At 30.2% G+C, this 24,822-nt stretch overlaps 2 protein-coding genes across 2 annotated transcripts; one reads left to right on the forward strand and one right to left on the reverse strand.

The window, feature by feature from the left end:
* Positions 1-361: 361 nt before the first annotated feature.
* On the forward strand, positions 362-3,037 carry LOC111712876 (uncharacterized). The gene is made up of 7 exons (XM_023487628.1): positions 362-401; positions 469-542; positions 1,109-1,156; positions 1,418-1,490; positions 1,937-1,977; positions 2,182-2,234; positions 2,763-3,037. The coding sequence occupies exons 3-7, from the start codon at positions 1,109-1,111 to the stop codon at positions 2,956-2,958; spliced, it is 411 nt and encodes a 136-aa protein (XP_023343396.1). The 5' UTR covers positions 362-401; positions 469-542; the 3' UTR covers positions 2,959-3,037.
* Positions 3,038-12,782: 9,745 nt separating this feature from the next.
* LOC111712878 (sodium/potassium/calcium exchanger 1) lies at positions 12,783-19,961 on the reverse strand. Its single transcript, XM_023487629.1, has 13 exons — positions 19,814-19,961; positions 19,479-19,537; positions 18,505-19,031; positions 18,073-18,263; positions 17,413-17,437; positions 17,151-17,212; positions 16,725-16,740; positions 16,280-16,356; positions 16,045-16,093; positions 14,598-14,833; positions 13,793-13,870; positions 13,458-13,490; positions 12,783-12,910 (listed from the first exon to the last, which is right to left on the reverse strand). The coding sequence occupies exons 1-13, from the start codon at positions 19,931-19,933 to the stop codon at positions 12,887-12,889; spliced, it is 1,497 nt and encodes a 498-aa protein (XP_023343397.1). The 5' UTR covers positions 19,934-19,961; the 3' UTR covers positions 12,783-12,886.
* Between the last annotated feature and the right edge of the window lie 4,861 nt (positions 19,962-24,822).

The following is a 24,822-nucleotide window of genomic DNA, read 5'->3' on the forward strand; positions in this document are numbered from 1 at the left end:
TATGGCGCCAAAGTAATAAATCTTGAGGGAGATAATGGCCCCCTGCCGTGAAGTAAACCGACACCCATCCGTTTTGAGGAGAGACGGATTCAGGGTCTTTTCGGTCTAAAAACGACTCTCTTATTAGTACTAAAACAGAGTCGGGCCGGCGCCCGTTTTTGGGGTCGTGCGGGTCGTTTTCAGACTCTAAAACAGGGTCGTTTGTTCTATGCGGGTATTGTTTAAATATTATAACTTTTTTTGTTTATTGTATGCAATTCCATTCAATATTCATAAAATTATTTTAAACATTAAATAATATACCTTTTTCAAAATCGATTAAGAGTTAGAAATAATCAATTTATCTCTGATTTAGGATCCTTTTACTGGCTTGGTTAGCCTGGACTTCAAAACTAAATCAGGAAAGGAATTTAAAAAAATACTTAAATATACAAAAGAATAATAAGTTCACATAATGAATTTTTTCAGTGACACCATTTGGAGGAAGAACCATTGTTAACTCTCAACTAAACTATAAAATCAAATCAAATGAAACTGATCTGGTAATTTTTTACTTGGGGCAATAAGAATTATGATTGCTTTACGTTCAAGAATTTACGTATAATTATTACAAATTCAAAAAAAATCTATTTTCCTTTTTTTTTGGTGAACTAACCAGAGGGCGGCCATGATCAAATTGAACCTTCTCTGTGGTCATGTGGTATCACTCCCACTAAAATTGTGGTCCGATCACGGATTACTCATGTTTGACCTTCTTTTATGTCAAGTCTTGATAAAATCTGAGCTTTGGTGCTCTAAACGAATAACATTTGTTTTAAATAACCGCATATTCTCTTAACAAATGGCAAAACTGTTAATTTCTAAATTGTTAATGAACAAAAAACCGCACTTAAAGAAAAATAACAGAAAATTAAAAAGAAAAAATGGATGTGTTCTAAAATAATAGTCATTTTTGTTTTGAATGTTGTCTTCTAACTTTTCCTGCTTTTTTTTTCATGAAATAATTGTCAAAAACCCTAGCCATCAACAATTTACTAACAATATTAAGCTTAATTATCCATTATACCATTAATAAGGTTAAAATTCAAACATTAGAATATTGTTTCAGATGTTGGACTTCAGATTTTCTTTTTGTTTATCGCTAAACGGATGTTTGGTGAGTTTGTTTAATAATTTATTTAGCTTACTTTGGGCAAATGCGAAATAAGTTGAACAGTACTCTGGTTTATTGAAAGAAAAAAAAACATAAAATGTCTTTCTTTTTCATGATAGATTCATTCCTCTGACCCATGTCATGAAGAAAGGGCCCATTTTTATAAGAAAATTGTAAAACAAAACCCTGAGGTTGATATCAACTTGTTTTTCTTCATTAAATTGTAAACTCATTTTTCTATTTTTATCGATATATCTGTTAAAGAGTGGAGAGGAATACTACGATACAATAGAGGAATTTATGCACTCTACCAATAAGAAAGAATTCTGCAGTCTTGGTAATTAATTAGTTTTAAACAAATTTTTTTATACAAATATGTAATGAATGTATGTTATGATTATTGTATATCACACTTTTGTCCTCAATATGTGCTTACTTGATGCACTTACTCTTACTTGATGCGCTTACTAAATGTGTGTACTCAATATGCATTGTTTTGCTTAATGTGATTCCTCATTGTCCTTGTGTCTTCTGTGCGAGTTTCCACTATGTGTCCTAACCTCTATGCACATGTCTTTGTTTGTCCCAGATGGGCATCATCAATTAGTGCCCCATCTATGCCTTATTTGAAACTTTAATTATATGTGAATAATAATGCAGCATGTTCATTCGTCTTTCGATTTTAGTGTGTCAGAATAAATATTTTATTAGTTTTATTAGTTTTTGATAATTTTATTGTTGATATTTATATTAATTAATCAAAATTTATAAATTTATTTTTAGGTTTTGCTGATATTGTAAGAGGGGACTCAAATGTTACCAAGGTTTAAAGTCTTAAGCAATAATTTTTTTAATCTGCTAAATGTTTCAATTTCCATTAAGCATAATATTACTGTTTTTATATTTTAATACAATTGTAGACACGAAAAAAAAGGTGCTTTTACAGTTGTTTGAAGCAAGCTTTAGATAAATATGTTTGTGATCAAATTATATTTTGAAATAAAAATAAGAGTTAGAAATAATTTTAGAGTGGGAATGATAATATGGAATCTTGTTTGAAAGAGAAATCTACTAATATCAGGTGAAAATGATAAACTCACAAGTGCCAATTTTGTGATCAATCTATTTTATAGTCCTTGGAAAATAGTACTTCCGCCTAATGGGAACATTTATTAAGACTTTCCAATGGGTATGGGATATGGCCAAACATGTTCCCTTTTTTTGTAACCAAACTCCCCACTGTTTAAGTGCAACATGCTTGATTTACAAAAGTACACTTGGGCAATTAAAACGTGAGGAAAAACAGTCAATGGATTATAATCAGATTTTCAAACAAACAGAAATGACTATTTATAGAAAAGGAAGTTATTGTGTTCTTTTCTTGAGAAGAACTATAGCAACTTCCTTTTTAACTATTACAGAGAAATTAAAAATGCAATCTATCAATTTTCAGTTATAAAACTAAATATATCTACAACATTTGTTCTGAAATCCAAGTTAAATCTGTACTGTTCTGAATCTAAGAATGTGTACTGTTTTTAGAATAGAGAGGCACTTTCAATTATATAAACATTCCTTTATTATTAAAGGATCAAGCTGACATTTTTAGGATTTGTGAGAAAGATATATTTGAAAGGAAGGAAAAGATGAAAAACGGAAAGAGAATCTTTGAAGATGCAATGAAAAAACTTTGGAAAGAAAAAAAGAAAAACAAGAAAAAAAGCAAAAAGAAAAAGAAGAAGAAAAAGAAATGCAAAAAGAACTGCAAGAAGGATGAAAAGAAGAAAAAGAAGAAAAAGGATTAATTTAATGTGCGAAAGAGTTACCGCCTTAAGAATTTAAATTCAAAAATGTAAATGATTAATTAACTAATTTTTAGAATTATGTATAGTTATTAAGATTCAATCTTTCATTCAATTTTGAGAGAATTTTTATTCTTCATTTTTACTCACAATTTCATGATCTTGGGTATAAAAAGTTTCTTATTTGTTCCGAGGCAAATAAGGAGCATTCCCTTTATTCTCGAATTTTAATAAAAAATCTCACATTTTGATGAAACTTGAATTAAATAAATTTATAAATCTAATTGCCTTGTGATATCATTTGGGAAATTATGTTTTCTGTTGTGATTTTTACTTTTTTGTTTGTTTTCGGTTTCTTTGGTTTCGGTTTTTGGTATCAAAAATATCTACTAAGAATGTCTGATATATTTCATAGTGAAATTAAAATTTTTTAATTGAAATCACCTGGATTTAACGGTTCTCTGAATATTTCAGAAAGCTGTGACTTTCCTTCACAATTTGACCTATTAGTCAAAACATTTTAGCCTTCTTTTTATATACTTTTTTGCCGGCATATACATTTTGAATGAAAGTATGTATCAAAAAAAATCCATAAGTTTAAAGGGACTGTTTACTTATTTGGATAATTTAGATTTTAAAGATAACTATGGCCAGAGAAGTACAATACCTTTGCATAGACACTATCTGAATGTTTTTTCAGTTACAAAAGCCCAGTAAAATCTAAAAAATCATATTTCAATGACATCATGTGTCAGCCACTATTTAAACAATATGAAAACTTTTAGAATTATGAAGAAATAAACATAATAAACAAGATGTTGATGCTAGGAATTTAATTAAACCACAGGCTTAGAAATTTTAATTAAGTATTTAAATTTTCAAAAAATGAAAACTACTTCAAAATTTAGATACTGGCATTAACTCTTGGAAAAGAACAATTAAACACCAAAGGATTTCCAAAAATGATGAATTTCTTATGAACAAGATACAGAATTTTTGTTTGCACCTAAAGATTTGATATTTTTGTATTTAGTTCATAGTTATTGACATTCTGATCTTTAAAGTTTAACCTCCTTCATCTGACAAAAGTTTGTCTTATTACTTTTTTAAATATAAAAACAGAAGATAACTTTAAAAAACAAAATGTTTAAAAAAATTTTTTTTTGATCATTTAAGGGGTTTTTCATATAAATTTACATAAAAGATGTTAACTAGTGCAAAATTTAATATAACCCTGAAGTATACCTTCATTTTTTGATTATATTATACGAACAATATTATATTTTAACAACAGAGATCAGATTTTACAAGCTTAAACCCAAGTGAAACCCACAGTTGGGCTCAGATAGAACCCAAATCAGGATTGGCTCTGATTCGACCAATTAGAGACTGCTTAGAAAGCTTTCTATCTATAGCAGACAGATTGCTAGCAGATCAGCTATGACAATTCAAACTTTACCTATATACATTATTTTTATAGTATGTTTATTTCATACCTTTGATCAAATATGACACTTAAAATAATTCCCGAGATTTTAAATGTACAAACATTAAAGTTTTTTTTAAATTTACTATCATCAGCTGTTGAAGACCCGAGCCTTGAAAAGAGAAAAACCCAAGGTGGTTGGTTTTTACTACACTCAAGGCCATCCAAAACCCGGAGCTTTACTTGGGTCTAAGCAGACACAAAGACCGGGTTTTACTCTGGTTTAAGCTTTTAAAATCTCATCTCAGGTGATTTTATATTTCATTTTAATCTATAAAATGGTTGAAATGATGCTTTTATGCAATCTGCAAGCCTAATTACTCTGTTAGAGATAATGAGCTAATACCCTATAATAATAATTTCATTATTATTATTGGGTAATAAATAAGTCTTAAAAAAAAAGTGTGAAGTATTTTTTTTCAACGCTCTTTTTATTCATTAATTTATTTACTCTTAGGCTTTCATTTAGCTTGCAGTGTGTGGAGTCTCATTTGCTCAGAATCAGATGAACTGCAGAGATTGTCATTGCTTGGCATGAGGAAGTAAGTCATTCTAGAAACATTTTGTAACATGGCTCCTGCTTACTCACAGTGCAAAGACCGTTTTAATGGCTTCTGGATAAAAATTAGATCTGTTCTGTTTGATGCTATAAAGATGGAGTGCTTTCAACTAGAGTAGAAGTCTATGCTCAGTAAGTATATGAATACATACTTTAATTGCGTGGCTTTTAATAAGAATACAACAGTTAGGCTCCGCTATGAATGAATTGCACATATAATATAATAATATAATTTTATTCCATCACACAAAGTCTACAATTTGGATGCTATGAATATTAATTGTATTACCCTTGCTATGTTTTATAGATTAATAATTCATAAGCTGTAGCCATAGATAAATAAATAAACATAGATAGCTTATGTACGCTAAATCACCAAGAATTGTACAGTCCGCAAACTCATACTTCTAGGGGTCAAAGTGTATTTCAATGATAAGCGGGGTGGTTTGGTGTTTTAATGGATTTCATAATCCATTAAAATAACTCCGGGAATGGAACTATTTGAACAACAATATTTCACTGAGCAATATATCATATTGACGAGAACTGAAGAAGGACATGAGAAGGACTAAACTAACTTAAATTACTCTCTACAGAACTCATGTACACCACAAGTACTCAATGACATAAGTACTGCCAATGTTCACAACCGACATTATAGTTAATCTATATAATAGGAATATCTTTAAAACATCTCTGTACATTTATATCTTTCAAGATGAAAAATGTCGTCTTATGCGCAATCTATCTTTATCTATGGCTGTAGCACATTTTACTTAAATCTTTTTTTGTTTTGTTAATTAGACCCTTGGCTGCAGTAACATTAATTCCCAGAGGGTAGTTTACAATGAAGAGCCTAAATTTGTTGACCTACAGTCAAATGTTGAACTATAATCAAAATAGATAAATGGACAATAAAGAGCTATTCGGAACTTTATTGAAGTAAAACAAGGAAAGTAAATAAAGTTTATAAATAGTTTTCTATGGAGTTCTAGAAAATGGTAAGATAAAATTATGCTTATTGATTAAGAAATTAATAGGGTACTGGAACTTCATGAAGAACTGCACCCAGGATCTTGGTATCTTGTCAGCAGTTTAACTTCTATCTAGGCTTTGGTGTCAGGGGTGATTCGGGTTGCAGGTTACTTATGACTTGAACCCTGACTTATGTTGGCTTCAACATTAGCAGCATCCGGTGAAAGGGCTGGGATCTGTGGCTGGTTCATGAAGGAGTTGGGGGACCCGTTTAGGACCGGAGATGTTTACCGCACGACATTTCTACTTCAACTGAACTCGGAAGGTGGACTGTGGAGAGAGAGGGGGGGGGGTCTGGTAACGTTCCTTCCACATGTTGAACGGAAGCATGATATTTGTGTTGAAAATATTACGGGATAGACTGCGCATTACCAGCTTTCTCAGGATTCACAAAACATCATGTTCAAAGATGAATTTGTTTAACAAAACTGAGCTGAAAACTTTAGAATGAAATATCCAGATATCCCGTCGAATAATTAATCTGGAGTTTAAATTCATGTGGAGAACAAGCAATATTTAATCTGGATATTAAGGATTTAGGAGCTTCTCTGGATATTTCATTCTAAAGTTTTCAGCTCTGTACTGATAATAACACAATATGCAAGAAACACTATATTTACATTAAACATTAACATAAACATTAATAATCGTTCTTATTTATATGCATATAAGAAATCCCTTTTCTACAATGAGGATCAAAACTTTGTTTTATATGCAGTATCTCTAGTAAAAAATAGTTATTGGGAATAAACCTCAGACATGAATTGAAGTGTCGTTGTAATTTTTATCTATTTTAATTAAAAGTCAGATTTTGTATTTTACTACCAAACTGAGTTAAGGCTAACATTTATACCATCATAAACTAGAGTTATAAAGTAACATCTGTATTAAAAAGTTGGTTATAAAATCATTTACAGAGATTTGATTTTCATACTTCTACGATACATTGTGCTGTAAGTATCATTTATTTTGTCATACATGCAACAGCCAATTAATTTTTTTCTGAAATGTTTGTGAACTTGTTATTCTATGTTTTCATTATATCTAGATGAATATGCATAAATTAAAAACTTAAATTTCAATTTTATTTTATTTTAATAAAAATAAAAAAATTCTATAAATAACCTCTTTTTTTCAGAAAATCCGGGAACGAATTTAAAGGGAGTGTTAGTGAAAAATTAAAGGGGGTTGATATTTCATAATATTTTGTATTTTTCGTGATCTGAGAGTTACTTTTGAAAACATTTATTCCTGTTTCAAGGATTTTTGATAATGTAGACTATGTTTTCATATTTTCCAGGAATGTTCGAAAATCCAGCGCCAGCAAAAATCTATATATAAATTTGGCGTCTGTTTGTTTGTTTGTCTGTTTGTATCCAATAAACGTCAAAACGGCTGAACCGATCAGGCCCAAATTTTTTGTGGGCCATCTTGGGACCCCAGTGAAGGTTTATGAATGATTGAATTTTAAAAATTTGTGTTTAAAAGTTTTTTATTTTTGTAAAATTTTGAAAATGCGCGAAAAAATATTATGAAATCCGCAAACTTTTTTTGTTTTTGTTTTATACTGTACAAAGAGAAGATGCTCACAGATAAAGCCACAATTAAACGTTGAAATAGAAGATGGGCGCGAAGCGCCCTAAAAGCCTAGAAATTCAGGGCGCGAAGCGCCCTGAATTTCTAGTTATTTAAAAAAAAAAATCAAAAAAATTGTGAAATATTAACTATATACGAATGCATCGAAAAATAATCAATGACTACTGTTTGTAATATCTGAATGATTTGTTTGGAATTAAATTGATTTGTTTACTATCCGAGTTGAATGTTGCATCTTTCCGAACTTGTATGGACCCTGCGTTCTTCGGTTTGAGTCGTTTTAACAATTTTCTCCTTATTGACGCAACAGATAGAAGTAAGATTAGTAGCGATCAAAAGCGCTTTTTTATCGCATTAAGCCTATTCCCCCTTTCATTTTTCGCGAACACTCCCTTTAACTTTATTGCACTGTGCTTTGACATACAGCTAATTTACCATCATTACGCAAATTCTGACATTCACATTTTTTCCTTAGCCATAAAAATACGTTTTTGGAATTAACTTGCCAAAGCATTGTTTAAAGAATAAAGTTGCCTTTGCATAATTTTTTCCCAGAAATGAATTCTTAAGCAACTTTTTAATTTTCTTTTTTTAAGTTAAAAAAATGTTAATGCAGTTAAAGATACAACCTCATTTTGCACTGTTAGAATTTTATTCATAATATTAAACAACCAAATGCATGTTAGACAAAAGGTTCACTTTAGCCTCCAAATTTCTTGCATTCATTCTGTATGTATAATTTCAAACAAAATTTCATTATTCTAAAATACTTTCAGTTCATATTACAAACAAACTGTTGAAGTAGGGTTTCCATGAAAAAGTTTTTATCAATTTTTAGGAAAATTTGGCAAAATTTTGTTAAAAATTACTAAGAATAATAATCAACAATATATTAATATGTTAATCATAAAAAAACTAGTCTTAGAGAAAGCTAATGGAATGATGCGTAAAATGTATGTTATTTTAAATTACAATAGAGGGAGTAGATTTTTGTGGCATGCAACAAGATAAATTTTGAAATTACCGCAATGTTTGGGAAGAATGAATATTCTGTTCCATCTACTAGTCCTGACTACCATCCTTACCATCGGATATGCAGCATGCCCTAAGGAAATGGTGTATAATGTAAAAAAAGCCACATTTGCCCTCTCTTCTGAAGTTCTTGCCCTTTAAGTATAAATAAGTTGTATGATTATTCTGACTTTGATTTAATTTGCCAAAGGAATTGGTCTTTGTCACAAACTCAAATGTTCTAATCCCTATATCTCTGTAACCTGATGGTGTAAGCTTTTGATATTTCAAACTTAGATTATTTAATCCAACAAAATTCATAGTTTGAAATCTCTACAGCCACGACATTGTGTTGCAAATAAATGGGGATCAGCAGTTTAGAGTTTGTGGCAAATACTCAATTCCTTTGGGGGAATAGCAAAAACTAAACAAAACCGATAAAGATTTTCCTCGTTCTGGTTGCAACGATGTTGGAGTAAGAAAATTAGAGTTGGGGTTTCTTTTTTTACTATTTCATTGTCATTGGTAAACAGTAGAAGTTTAATATCTTTATATTGAAGACGAATTTGAAGATTAAGTGTAGTGTTAGTAAAATATAAGAACATGATTTTGATTGATGGTTATTATTTAGTAAATTTAAAACCATTTCTAAAAATTTTGATTATTTTTTTTGAATTAAATAGAAATAACTTTGTAATGATAAAGCTTGATTTAAATATATCCCAGAACTATTTTGTTAAACCTTAGGTCTAACTAAATGATACATGGTGGGGGTTGAAAAATGTTTATTGGTTAAAACTCGTTACGGAATATATAGGAGCGTTTTTACTTTCTGTGGGGGGATTTAGGGAGCTTCTCAACTGCTGGAATTGATGAGTCTTCAGAACACGGAGCAGTCTGGAGCAGAACTGTAGAATGCTGCTTCTGTAGGGAACTGCTTTAAGCTGTAGGTGTAGATGAACTTTCTGGTCCAGGACTTGGTCCGAAAATGATGATTCTATTCTGATTTTAGAATATCTATAAAATCCCCTTTTGATGGTACAGAGTTGGTTTAGAACTCCGAAGCTGCTCAAGGATTAGCTACAACTGATAATATCATCTTTCCAAGATTTCAACGTTAGGTTTAAGGCGTAACCTTAACCTTGAGTCTATACTTAAAGATACACAGTGCTCACAGGATGTTCACAAAAAATACAAACATATAAATACATTTTAACTATTCATAAAAGCACAAATATCAATTCTTAAAGAATCTGTTACATTCGTTTGTGAATTTTACAAAAAGGAGTTTTAGTTTATGGAAACACCCAGCAGAGTTCCCATTTACAGAAATAATTGATTCCAACCATGATCTGACATTCTTTGTTAAAAATATGCACTTTGAACTCCGTTACAATCTAAATTTTCACAAACACTCAATTTAATTCATGTCAAAACAGCCAGTATCATTTAGTGCTGAGCTAAATCAGTTTTTATCATAAAATTACTAACTCAACTCTCCAATATCAGAACAAGAGGCCTTATTAATTATTTTTATTTATGATGATGAAAATGGATTGTTTTTTGATAAAAAAAAGAATATACCCATGCTCCTAGAATTGTCCCGCTGGTGAGGAATGCATTGAAAAGAAGCAAAGGTGTGAATGTACATTTGAAAATGATTTGTTTGCCCGGACTAGGACACATTCTTGTGGAGAAGGAATGCACTGTCAAAAAAGTGGTAGCGAGTACAGTGATCCTTTTAAATGTGTAAAAATAATTAAATCCTGATTAATATGGAAAATTAAAATGTAAGTTCCCCAATAAACCATTATTCACCATATTTCTCTGAAAATAAACTGGACCATTATTCACCATATTTCTCTGAAAATAAACAGGAGCATTATTCACCATATTTCTCTGAAAATAAACAGAAGCATTATTCACCATATTTCTCTGAAAATAAACAGGAGCATTATTCACCATATTTCTCTGAAAAGCATTATTCACCATATTTCTCTGAAAATAAACAGGAGCATTATTCACCATATTTCTCTGAAAATTATCTTTCCAAATTTATTTCTAACATTGTAAGTTTAATTAGATGTAATAAATTTTTCATTGTAAGATTTATTTTCAATGAATTAAATAATGATTAATTGACACAATATGGAAAGTCTCAATTAACTTGGGAATTAATTAAGTGGTTCAAACTTAAACGTTGAGCCAGTGTCTTTCAGGGATTTAACACCAATTTACAAGGGAGTTAAATAAAACAAAGTTTTTCATATTTTAAAATTTTTTTGCTTGGATATTTTGTATTTCATGAAATTTTTGTTATGAATGAATTTCATCTTGGTAAGTCAGATTTTAGTTGATTAGTTGCAAATACATAAATGGATAAAACATTTAGGACGACTGTACAAATTACATTTTTACATCTTGTTACTTAAATTTATATTTTCCTGCCTGCTTGAGAGGCGATTTTATTGAATAAATATATTCTACTAGGTTTCTAGGGGGCTTTGCGCCCATCTTCTATTTAAATTGTGAGGATTTTCTTTTTGTAAACATTGTAAAACAATAACCAAAAAATCGCGAATTTAAAAAAAAAATCATGAATTTTCAAAATTTAATTAAAATCAAATTTTGATGGAGGGTAATTTTTGAAATTTTAATAAACCATAAACCTTCCCCAGGGTCATGGGAGGAACCACACAAAATTTTAGCCAGATCAATTCAGCAGTTTTTTATATAGCAGGAAAAGGAAAAGGATTTCTGTATTGAGAATATTACACGGTCAACTGTAGCACACAAGCTTCAGCAAGGATTGTATTCCTTAAAGTTTGAATTTGTTTTAACATTATCCCCACATTATCCCAAGCACAAGGTTGAATTAAAACAAGGTTTTAATTCAACAATCATTAAACAAATTCAAGATTCAACCAGTTAGATGCTATAACCCTATTTTCTGGTATTTATAAATGTTGACTTAAAAATCAGCTAAATAAAAGAAATAACGGCTCTGCAGAACTTTATTGAAATTAAAATGTGAAAAAGTTTATAAATAGTTTTCTATATAGGAAGCATAATAAAAGATTGGAAAATAAAATGTTTGATTGATTATAATGATTAACATGATCATGAAAATAGGGTACAGATGGAGCTGTATGTAGACAGTATGCAGGTTTTGGAAGTATTTAGACAGCAGGTTTGCTCCTATCTATATGTCAGTCTCGGTACTATCGCAGCTTTGTTGATTGGTGTCCTTGCTAAATTTAGCAAGGTGAAGAGGCCATATGTGACTGCTTTGGTTCCGGCACTTTGTTGGCTTAGATATTAACAGCTTCATGAAGGAGTTAAGACGTCCCTCCTTTAAGCCAGAGATGTTCTCTTACCGGCAAATCAATCCTAACTAACTGCCATTACCCTTCTCAGTAGGCGGAGAGGGGGGAAGGAGTAAAGCTAATTCCACATAGATGAACCGGAAAAGAATTTCTGTATTAAGCATATTACGCGGTCGACTGTAGCACACAAGCATCACTAAGGATCATCTTCCATATAGTTTGAATTTGTTTTAACATTATCCCGACAACATAATATGAGACCTTCACAAAATATCACACAAAGATGATACTTCTCTATTTGTAGCCTTTTCAGCATGATAGATGATCACCAAATAACAGCAGAATATAGAGCAGAAACATTTTCATACATTTTCATATAGCAACGTTTCATAGAGGTATATTTCCGTTGGGGTTTTCAGTTGGAAACCCCAACAGAACAAGATATTTGTGAAACTGCTCTTTTCAAAGATTCACTAATTACAAGTTACAAAGTGTTGGCTTGCATTTAAATAAAAAAAAAACTGGCAATCATTTTGCCTGATATTGATATATTGTGTTCGATAATATTTAATGAATGAACTGAAGTGTTTTACAAAAGAAATTGAGTTTTTTCCACAAACTTCATTTTATTTTTATCTAAATACTTGTATTATGTCAAAGTTGTTTTTTTCTAACATACATTTTGAAAAATTTCACCTGAGTACGGTCTTACAATGGTTCTCGAATTAAATATTAACAAACTTATTTGATCCAACAAATTTCATAGGGTTGCCCAAATAAAAGGGATAAAAATCAGAGAGAATGTGGCAAAAAATTGATTTTTAGTTAAATTTGTTCAAAAAGTTATTCTTAAAACTTTATTTACAGATAACAATTAGAAAATGAATTCCAAGATCTGATGAGGAGGAATAATCTTGATTATATACGACTGCAAACACAGAACTGAAAAATAAACAAAAATAAAACCATAAACAGGGTAAGAGAGGGGCATTTGACGTCCCCCCCCCCACCTTCTCTGTTTTTTTTGTCCTAGACCTCCCATTTTTGACACTCTCACCGTGAAATTTTGTGTCTAAAAGTCTGGTCTGTGTAAAAACAAAATCTAGAATAGCCCATAACTTTTTTGTTACTGAAGCTACAGATCTAAACTTTATTTTTGAAAAACCCTTGAAAATTGGATATAGAAACATGTGTCACACTTTGATATTTGTTTTAAAATTATTTACTCTTTTTTTTCCCTCCCTAGCACCTAAATAAACTATTTAAGCAATCGGTATTTTTCAATGAGCTGGCCTTGAAAAATTTGGCTATGAACATGCATTTCAACCATAAATTGTGATATGACAACTAAAATGGTTAATTAAATTTAAGCTTTTTATTTCATGGTGAAGATGTATATAGAGAGAGATTAAACAATCAGAGTTCATTTGTGGCAAGAGCTCGGTTTCTTTGACCTTTTAAAAAAAATTTGTATTTAGTGAAGTTTTACCTGACGAGTTATCAGACCAAAGGGTGTTGAGACCTAAAATTTATATTTTCTAAAACTGGTTAAGAGAGTGAAAATACCTAAATCTTCCTAAAAAAGCTTCTTGATATCCTTCAGTTCGGACTACACAAGGAAATTTTTAATTGCATTCTTTACGAGCATTTACATTTTCAAGCACTTAGTCATACTTTGCCAGTTGACATAATCATAGTGTAGTAACTCACAGAACTCATTCTTTAGCTCAAAAATAAAAGTATAAAGAGTATTGTTGTGTTGTCACTCAAGCAAATGGAGGAACATTAGCAAAACAAGCTAACATTCAAATAATATTTACCCACCGTAATTGCCGTTCCAGCAACCAAAGCATCGGGATCGAGTGGTATAGCTTTTTGAAATCCACTTAAGATTCCACTTAACTAAATATATAATAATATATATAATATAATATATTTATGATATCTTTAGTAACTACACAAGTCTAACTCTTCTACAGTTTAGCATTGAGGTAAAAGTTAAGAAAGCAAAGATGAAATTTAAAGAATTTAAGCCGCGGTTTAAATCCGCCAAAACCCGTTTTAAATTAAGCGCTGGTTTAAATCTTGAAACATTTGATACAATTTTAAGTGGCACCAACCATATTTTAACCGCGGCTTAAATTCAAAACGTCGCTCAAATTCTTTAAATTTGGCCACTGGTTGACTAGTTCTGAGCCCATGATTTAAAAACTTTGGCTCAAGTCGTAATTCCTTAAACCCGGCTTTAAGACCCAGTCTTCGACCCAACTCTAACGACAGCTTGTGTCATGTGATTGACAGCTGCATGATCTTTGGCTCGACTTACTTAAAGAGTTAGGCCCAATTCTCATAAAACCCCAGAATGCGCCATTTCCTACCATGAAAATCCGCCAAATAGAATATGAAACTGTGTTTTAACTCAACTCTGTGGAAAACAAGATGCAGCTTGAAACCGAAGTAAATATGGCCCAACGACAGCTTAGACCCGAGCCGTATTTTCCCAAATTTTTTAAATCGCGGGCTCCGGTTCATATTGGCAAATAGAAACCGCAGCTGGTTGAAATATATTTGTTTAATCTCTTAAACAAATGTAAATCAGATAAATTAAATAAGTATTTTTGTAAATCACCCGGCAGGTTGTGTGACAATATGGAGGTATGTAGGTTGATCCTGCTTGATTAGCTGCAGTTCCTGTCATATTCACTGTTGTTCCATTCCCTAAAGTTACTGTTCCATTCCCTATAAGGAATTCTGTAGGATCTGTTCCATTCCCTCCAGCCCCTGATCCATATTCTGCATAATATTCTGTGTTATCTCCATAAGCTGTTGCTTCATATTGTGTTGGTTCTGTAGTTACTTTTGTTCCTTAAAAAATAAAATAATTAGACAATAACAAACAGAAACCCTTAGTTTGCAATCCTTCAGAATTTTCACATTTTTAGTTTATTTTTTTCACATAGTTTATTTTTCAAGATTTGTTAGTTTGAGTGAGGAGATCAGAGCTGAAAACTTTAGAATGGTGGATATCAAGATTAATGCGTGATCCTCTCTTTTTCTTAATATCAAGACTAACCTAATCTTATACTTGTATCCTGAAAAGTGTAAAAAATTCAACCAATAAGAGTCGCGTATATGAAGCCGATATTTGAAATTTTGCGCACCATTTAAGATTATATACAGAAACGGGAGGGGCTCTCCAATTTAGTAAAACCGGTTTTTGATTTTTCTCTACTATATAAAAGAAAGAACGGTTTAAGAAGAAAATCTAAAGTGTGTCCATTGGATACTCAGATTAAGTAATTGGGATTAAGGATATCTCATTCTAAAGTTTTCAGCTCAAGACTCCAAACTTTCAAAGAGAATAAGCTGCAGAGATAAAACAAGTAATACTGGTCAAGAATAAAAAATAAAATTACGAAGATATCAAAAGAATTTTGCTCCTCATGAAATGCATTTACAAATTAACTAAGCCAAATCTAAGAACATATTATTCAGTATAACACTTATAGAAGCCAGTGAGGGAAAGCCTAGTGCATGTATGTGGTTTTGCGGAAAGACACAATAACAATAGGATTGAATCAGATAAATTATTTAGAGAATGAAATGAGATATGAAACCTTGCACCAAGATGTAGTTTACATGGTCAAATGACTCAAAATAATCCTTTAAATAGACAAAATGGAAAAGCCCTTCGAGAAAAGCAAAATATCCTTTGTTTCGGCAAAATAAGCTTTCTCTTTTTTTTTCTCTGTAAAATAACCTAGCTTCATTTTTTGTAATAAGACAAATGATATAGATAACACAGACATTCAAAAAGCCGAAAAGATAAAATTGCAAAGTCAAAAAGGTGAAATTACAGAAGTTAAGTTAAAAGAAAAAATTTTAAACAAATTGTTATAACAAGTAAAACATCCAATGTCTAGACTGAAATCATTTGATTCAACTTCATACAGCACATTGATGATAATGTTTTGAAATGATAATTGAACCCTGTGTCGTAAATTAAAACCATGCAAGCTTGAGTTAATCATCTTTCCAAATTGTAAAGTTTTTTCTCAACAAACAAATTTGTTCACCTCCAGAGCACTTAACAGTATCTTCATCTACATTCACACACCAACCACCCTGAACAATATCTTTAGTATTCTTATTTGAAAGTCATATTTAATTCAATAATATAGGGAAAAAATTTGTATTTAAAAGATTATCAAAATCTAATAACAAATTATGGATAGTTTTTATCGCAACAAAAAATGATACATTAAAATATTAGTTTATTTATTTTACAGATTAATGGGTCTTATTTTTTACCTCCTTGCATTTTTTACCGATAGTTCCTTTCTCTCCACAACAAGCTCTTCCTACTTGTTCACAGTTTAACTTTCCACCTGAATTCTTTTAGTACATCCTTTAAATTTTTCTTTTAATGTAGAACATAAAAAATTTTAATTAATACTTAAAATGGTACTTAACCTATCATTTTTAATGTTTGCCTATACATTATGCAAAATTATTATTTTCAAATTAAAAAATAATATAATTTCATGTGGAGCCTCATAAAAGAGAAATGTTTAACAAAGAACCAGACAAATGATATCATTGAACAAACTTTCCAAAATTGCTCCTCCCAAAAAATTTTTTTTGAACTGTACCTTAGTCAGTTACAAAGAAATTCTCTTTCTATTTAATTTCAAAATAAAGGAAAATCATCTTGCTAAACAAAATACTACCAGTGTTTTCTTTTTATTTCTTTTACCTTGACATTTCTTTGCCTAAACAAAATATTGAAATTGTTTTATTTTAAGACAAATTTAAAATTTTTTGATGTTTAGGAAAAACGAAACAATACATCGGTGCACAAATACAATGCAAAAATTGTGAACAAAATGTTAATAACATCTCACAATTTTTTCAATTCCTAATATTCTGTTCATAAATATAATCAGGATGTTTTTTTACATCAAAATCCTATTGCTAAATGCTATGGTATAGTTAGATATAATGAACAAAATGTAAGATTCTCTAGATAATAGATTAATATGATTACAGAATGTTTTATTAGATTCTGATAATCTACAAATAATTACTAATTTTGATATCTAAAGTGGAAACTTTAAACGCAAAAGAATTAATTTTTTTTATTAAATAATAAATTGATTACAATTTTTAATGTATTTTTTACCTTCTCATCACATATTTGTCCTGTTACACAAACTACCCTGTTAGTCCCCGGTGCTCCACATTCTATTAAAGACTTATATAATTTAAATCAAAAATATGAAAAGTCCTCTATTCTCTTTAACAATCACACCTACAGATTGGCTAATTTAACAAAAATGCAAACAAAAATTCAAATTGGCTGTTCATTATTCGTTAATTTTATTTAATGGTTATTTCAACCAAGGATTGATTTCAATTCTGAATTATGATTTTTTCATATTTACCTTTCAGTAATGGTTTTGAGGAATCCTTGTCAGGGTTAGTAACAACTGATATCATATAAAAAATACATAATTTTATAACAATAGCTGGAGATCCAAGATTTGCTCAGGTTTGTATTTTTAAATATTCATAGTCAGTAATAGTTATGTTTACCAGGCCCTGGAATTAAATTAAGATTTTAGCTAAATTGCCCATGTTGCTCGTGGAATTTCTTGGTTTAAGTCTCATCCCCAACTGTTACTTTTGTATTTTAATTCATTTTAAATTATTTTTACATTTTCTAAGATCTGTTGTAATTGGCAAAAATCATCAGCAGGGCAGAGTAAAAAATTTTCCCAATTTAAATTAAATCCGCAATCATTTAATTGTATTGAAAACCATTATAAATATGATGGGACTAATCAGGTCATCTTGATCTTTTGTTAATCTGCTGATTAGTTTAATCTTTATTCGATATCCCGCATGATAGTCCTTCCCGATCAGGGGTTTAAGGGAGCTTCGCGATCAGGGAAGAAATATATGAAGACATTAAGCATTGCTCCTCAAATTAAAAATGCCCAAATTTGATATCAAGATCAAGCACTTAGGATTATAATTATCTAACACAAACATTCTCAGCTCTGTTTTTGTACAATTTGTTTTTTACATCTTGTGTTACTGACCCCCTCGAGTCTCGGCATTTGAACCATCTGTTTTCCATTTCTTTCATCTTTTCGGTTCTTTCTTCTATTTTTGCATTTGCGGTTATTTTTCTTTTCTCCAGTATTTTTACTTCCGCTTTGATTTTTTTCTCCTTCTTGATCTTCTCCACCTTCTCTGCTGATCTTCTTCTCACCATATTGAACTTTTTTACCTTTTAGTAGGGTGGTTTATCATTTTAAACAAACAATCCTTCATTTTCAGGAAAAACAAAAGGTTTTTATTGAACTTGTAAAAAAAACTTAATAATAAGTTTGAATAAATACCCTTTATGCAATTTTTTATCTATATGAAGTAATAAAGAATTGTTAACAAAAGTTTTTCATCAACCAAGGATTGATGTTAATGGTTGATTAAGATTATTAAAAATAAAAGTGAAAATTCTTTAATTTTACCTTCTAGAACTTCTTCATATTTTGTACTATTAATACTTCCCCATTGATCTTCTCTACGTTCTTGATCTTCTCTACCTTTCCAATCTTCTCTACCTTTCCAATCTTCTCTATCTTCTTGATCTTCTTTACCTTTCTGATCATCTTTGCCTTCTTGATCTTCTTTACCTTCTTGAACACCTTGTTGATCTTGTTTGCCTTCTCCATCTTCTTTACCTTTTATATCTTCTCCATATTTTGCACTATTGTTAATTCCCCATTGATCTTCCTCGCCTTCTTGATCTACTTTACCTTTTCGATCTTCTTCGCCTTCTTGATCTTCTTTACCTTCTTGAGCCTCTCCATCTTTTTGATCGTCTCCACCTTCTTGATCTTCTTTACCTTTTTTATCTTCCCCATACTTTCTGATTTGTTTATTTCCCCCTTGATCTTCTCCACTGTCTTGATCTTTGGCATCTTCTTGATCTTCTTTACCTTTCAGAAGTTTAGCTTGTTCTTGATCATCTCCCAATTTTTTATCTTCTTTTTCCCTAAAAAAACACATTTAAATTTTGATTTATAATGATGCAATTTTCAAACCCAAAGTTTTTTGACAAAGAAATGAACTTTCCGTTGATTGTGAAAGCTGTTAATGTTTAGATCTAACCAAGTCCTACTTAAATATCTTATCTTATTTTATTTTAAGACCAAAAACCATTCTTTAGATTGTAATGACATCATCATCAACTTTCATCGTTAATGAGAAGATGCCCTGACTTATGAAATATATACATCCCCATCATCCCCGGCACCTTTGCAGCATTTATTTTCAAAATCTTAGACAATGGTTAATTCATAAAAGGGACAATTTGTAAAATATTAAATTTGACACTTAGATTTAGCTATAAGGTCCTTATTGAATATGGAAAAAAATGCTATATAAATATTAATCAATATTCAAAATCGTCCCTACCTAGAATATTATCATAAAAATACACCTGTTCTCAGATTTTCCTTTTTGAGCTTGAACGCAAAGTATGATCACCAAAAGAAATATCTTTAAAATAAGATTACGTAACTTATTGGGATTATTTGTCAACAATAAAATCTAAATTTTGGAGCTGTTATTACTGTTGTACATTATTTTGAGGACTTCTTTTGATAAATTTATGGGTTTTTGACATTTAAAGTGCTCCCCAAAAATATAAGTTATTTCAAGATAATTCAACACTTCTAAGTTTGACCTCTATAGATGATAACATAAGAAGTAAGCATTCAAAAAATTGTGGATTTTCAGATATTTGAATATGATGATCAGTATATGTGATATTACCAATTGTCTGACCATGATTACAGAAGATTGATTCAAGCTTGGCTTCAAGATTGTCTCACTGTAATTAAAAAATCTTTTAAAAATATCAATCTCTGAAATTATACAAATGGCTACATGCATGAAAATTGCAAACCAGGACTGAAGGTTTTTTTCCCCCCGAAAAATTCATGGGACTTGGTCATCAATTTGACAGATTTTTGAGGTATACAATTCTTTAGAATTTGTCCAAAAAAATATCGAGATTTTAAAACACAAAAAAACACGATCTAATTCATTTAGTTTCGCAAATCTACAAAAGATAAAATCACGAATTTGCAAAAAAATCCAAACTAATTATATAAGTATAAGGATTGATGCCAAGATGATTTAGTGTTAATAGCCCTGTGTTCAATTAAAATATCGGATTTCTAATTTTTAATTTAATTATCTAATTCAGGAAATTTAACTATTTGCATTTGTAAAAAATAAAAATCCTTTACATTCAATTTCGCTTTTAAGCTTGGCTTTAAAAAAGCTGTTCAACCTTGCCGGTCTAATAACATAAAATAAAATCAGACTGTGAAAACCAATAAAATAATGATATTGTTATTAATATCTGTTTTACTTGTCTCATCTATAAAGTTGTCGCAAATTATGAAACTTACAAAACAAAATCTGGGATTATTTTTAAATTAAATTTGCATTTTATACATAAAGGAAAACATAATTTTGAAGAAAATTTTATTGCGTGAATTTAATATCCAAGAACCAGAGGCGTATTCGGGGGGGGGCTATGGGGGCTAAGCCCCCCCTGGACCAGTGAAATTTATTGATTTCAGGGGGTTTTCAGGCCCCAACGGGTGCTGAGCCCCCTGAGCCCCCTCCCCCGGACAAATTCCTGAATACGCCCCTGCCAAGCACTACTCAAATATTAGGTCTTTTAGATTTATCAAACTGTACGAAAAATTAATTATTTTTTATTTTTCCTTGACAAAATATTGATTAATTCACATTGAGAACTAAATTTATTGTGTACATCCAAGAAAAATAAATGTAAAAATTAAAAATTGGCATATTTATTTTCAAAACTACGGATTTAGAGAGGGGGGAGAGGGGCAAATTGGAAAAATGTGTAATAGCTTTTTATCATTTTTGATCAATCATAAACTGTAGCCATAAATTAACATCTGTATTAAATAGTTGGCTATTAAATCATTTTCAGAATTTTTATATTCATTCTTTTAAAATAAATTGTCCTGTAAGTACAGGGTGAGTCAAAAATCAAAAAAAATGTGATTAGCTGCACCTGGTGCAAAATTGTACCTTTTTTGTGCAACTCTTCTGTATGGGGTTTTTTAAATATTTTTTGAAATTTATATTTTTTGGATTTCCATTGTCCCAAAAAAAAAATCCGCGAAACTTTTTTTCTCTCAAAATCAAAAGTTCCGAAAAGAAAAAAAGTGTGAACAAATTATTTCAATCGAAATCTAAAATATTATAAAGATTGAATCACAGAAAATTCGCAAAATTGTAATAAGAAAATGTAAGCACTACCGAATGTTTCAAATAAACTAATGGTTTCTTTTACTTATTCAGTTTGAACAGAACTGAAACGCCTCCCGAACCGGCAGATAACTGTGACAAATTTCAACGACGAGGAACCAAGATGTCACAAGATATGGGGACAACGAAGAGACTGAAGTTTTGTCTCTCTCTCTCTCTCTTTCGACCATCCATGTTTATGTAGCCGAGATATTAACGAGGAACCATCAATGTTCCTAGTTAGTACATTTCTTAATTATGATGTTCCTTTTGTTATGTTGCCTCAACACTAATGAGCTAACATAATCGCTCTTTAGTTTAAAAGATATGAGGAACACGAAGAGACTGAAATCTTATCTCTTTTCAATATCCTAGTTTATGTAGCCATCAATGTTCCTCGTTAGTATGATTCTTAATTATACTGTTCCTTCATTTACCTAGTTTATATAGTCTCAAAACTAATGAGCTAACATAAATTCTCTTTAATTTAAAAAAGAAAACTAGCTCCCGCGCATGTATTTTGAAAACATGCACAAAGTTATTTTTAGCACCTTCTAATATGCGACAACACAAACTGTGTTTGTAATAACTCTCAGTCTTATTGCATACAGATATGCTACCGCATTATAAATAATGTAGTTTGTTTTTTTCTCTTGAACTGCTGCCTTATCAATACTTGAATATAAATGTACCATTAATTTTGGCAAGGGAAAAAAAAGATAAAGCGTATCCGTAAACTAATTGATCTCTTCTTAATTTTTTTAAAAATGAATGTACACGATATTGTTGTAAAATAGTTTTATTTAATACATGTAAACAATTTTGTAAAATTAACAAAATCTCGATACGGAGATAATAAATATCTAGATCTCAAAAAAGTAATAAGAAACTTTCAGTTCAAGTTTAATTTTAAAGGAAAAGTTGTTTTTCAATGACTCTTCAGGTTTCAACTGAAAAGCGTGTATTAAAAACTTTAGAATACTAAGAAGAAATTAACTGGAGAACTTAAATAACTTTTCCTGAAAAATCTATGCATTATACATTAAAGCTAGCTATAAAAAGAAAAAATTTAGATTTTCGCAAAGTATATCTTTTGTTGTTAATCTTACTGTACAAAAAAATATTTGTTGGTTCTGAACATAATCGTTCAATTTCAACCTTTTTTATTCGTTTATCCTCACTGAACGATCATTTATTTTAATTGTTTGTTCAGTAGAATTGTTCGTACATCATTTTTTTCTGAACAACACCAATGTTCACAAAAAAGTTTGTTTGTTCTTAAAAATTTTGTTCGTTTAGGAAAAACGGCACCAGTCAAAACGTCGGACCCACAAATGTCGGACAGTACAAATCTAACGTCGGAATAGGACAAACATTGGACTAGTACAAACGTCTAACTGGGACAAGCATCGGACAGTACAAACAACAGACCAGTACAAACGTCAGACTAAAACAAACGTCGGACTAAGGAAAAAAAATTATTTGAATTTTAAGATATTTTGTATTAAAAAGTTATTTCCTTTTATCGACTGGTCTACCCAAGGGTACTGAGTTCTTGCCACTAACTCAAATATTCTCATCCCATAACTTTGCAACCTGGTAATAGTATTAACCTTTGATATTTTCAAACTTAAATTGTTTGATCTTATAGATTTTATAGGTTGAAGTATTAAAGGTTATACGACATTGGGTTGCAAAGATATAGGTATATTGAAATATTAGAGTTTATGACAATTGAACACAACACCTTTTTGGTCTGTTGTTTTATACAGTGTATACCTTCAAAGGATAAAACTTAATTCAGTTGTCTTTGATTTTTAACACAATAAGTGAGTGATTTTTAGTTTATTTCTTATAGCAATAGTATTTTTTTTCAAACTCAACCAAATTTCGACGTTTTTCCTTATAAATGTACCCATCCGATATTTGTACTGGTCCGACGTTTGTCTCAGTCTCACGCCTGTACCAGTCCGACGTTTGTAAGTCAGACTTTTGTACTGTCCGACCTTAACGTCCGACGTTTGTACTGGTCAGATTTCTACCAATAAACGTTAAGATATAAATATATAGTTAGAAATAAAAGTAAAATAGAAATCAGGGGAAATTTAAATTTAAAAAAGGCCATGATAAAAAGTCTAAAAAATGTTACGGAATATAAATAAATTTAACACCTCTGTGTCGTAGGAATGTCCTGCTGGCGAGGAATGTATCAGGAACAGGGAATAGAAATAACGAGAAGGAAATGGCGCTGGTCTGGCATGAAAAAGCCAGTCGCACTGCTTCGCAGACGAGTTCGGTATTCTATACACACACTCTTTTGGTACTGACACACAACATGACTACAGTCAAGGAAATGCAGAACAATGTTGTCAATTATAAATAAGGCTTGAAAAACGAGTAGTTTATTGGAAAATTTAATCAAATTATATTCTTTGTATGAAAGTTTGGCTTTATAGTGCAGTTGACTTAAATATGTAAATAATATATTATATGTATATCAAACTTATTTTTAAGTAAACAATTAACAATAAACAAATGTACTCTCCTAGACTGTACAAATACCGAGATTGAAGAATCTATTTGCATAGATCCAGCAATCACATCAAAGCTAGGGGAGTGTGATACATATATATCCCTAGTCAAACTTTTCAAGTTCAAGTCATTAAAACAATGTCTGTCATCATGGCTACGGAGCCCTTAGAAAAAAGTACGTCGGAAACGTTTTGAAAACACTGAGCAATCTATCAAAGAATGTTGAATTCTTGCAAAATTTGTTCAAAACTGAAGTTGAAAAAGTTAGCGGTCTATACCACAGATGTTCCCCCATCAATTTGTTAATCTTTCTATAACATAAAATAGTCTTATCATTTAAAGGTTATAAGCCATCACGCAAAACTCGATGAAGATTTTTTCAATTACTTCTTAACCCATCCCTGCTGGGGTACTTGAAAACCAGGATATGCTGGGGGGGGGGGTCAATTTGATCACCCCCTCTAAATCCTGTGTTTGATGTCCAAATATGACAAATGATACATCATTAGAAAGCTCTACTTTTAGAATCTGCAAAAAATTTGCAAATTTGCAAAAATTGAATTTTTTATCGCAAAATCCAGTTATATAGTAAAAATGTTTACCAACCATATTTTAAACNTATATATATATATATATATATATATATATATATATATATATATATATATATATATATATATATATATATATATATATATATATATATATATATATATATATATATATATATATATATATATATATATATATATATATATATATATATATATATATATATATATATATATATATATATATATATATATATATATATATATATATATATATATATATATATATATATATATATATATATATATATATATATATATATATATATATATATATATATATATATATATATATATATATATATATATATATATATATATATATATATATATATATATATATAT

Source organism: Eurytemora carolleeae, unplaced genomic scaffold (assembly GCF_000591075.1).
Source record: "Eurytemora carolleeae unplaced genomic scaffold, Eaff_2.0 scaffold1263, whole genome shotgun sequence".
Taxonomy (NCBI): domain Eukaryota; kingdom Metazoa; phylum Arthropoda; class Copepoda; order Calanoida; family Temoridae; genus Eurytemora; species Eurytemora carolleeae.

Bases quoted from the DNA above. Each gene is read 5' to 3' on its own strand.
- LOC111712876 (XM_023487628.1), top strand. From the start codon at position 1,109: ATGTTGGACTTCAGATTTTCTTTTTGTTTATCGCTAAACGGATGTTTG. The intron at 1,157-1,417 runs GTGAGTTTGTTT...TATCTGTTAAAG, and splicing joins TATCGCTAAACGGATGTTTG to AGTGGAGAGGAATACTACGA. The intron at 1,978-2,181 runs GTTTAAAGTCTT...AAATAATTTTAG, and splicing joins GGGACTCAAATGTTACCAAG to AGTGGGAATGATAATATGGA.
- LOC111712878 (XM_023487629.1), bottom strand. From the start codon at position 19,933: ATGCATGTAGCCATTTGTATAATTTCAGAGATTGATATTTTTAAAAGA. The intron at 18,264-18,504 runs GTAAAATTAAAG...CCCTACTAAAAG, and splicing joins ATATGAAGAAGTTCTAGAAG to GTAAAAAAGTTCAATATGGT. The intron at 17,438-18,072 runs GTCAGTAACACA...AACCCTGACAAG, and splicing joins AAATGCCGAGACTCGAGGGG to GATTCCTCAAAACCATTACT.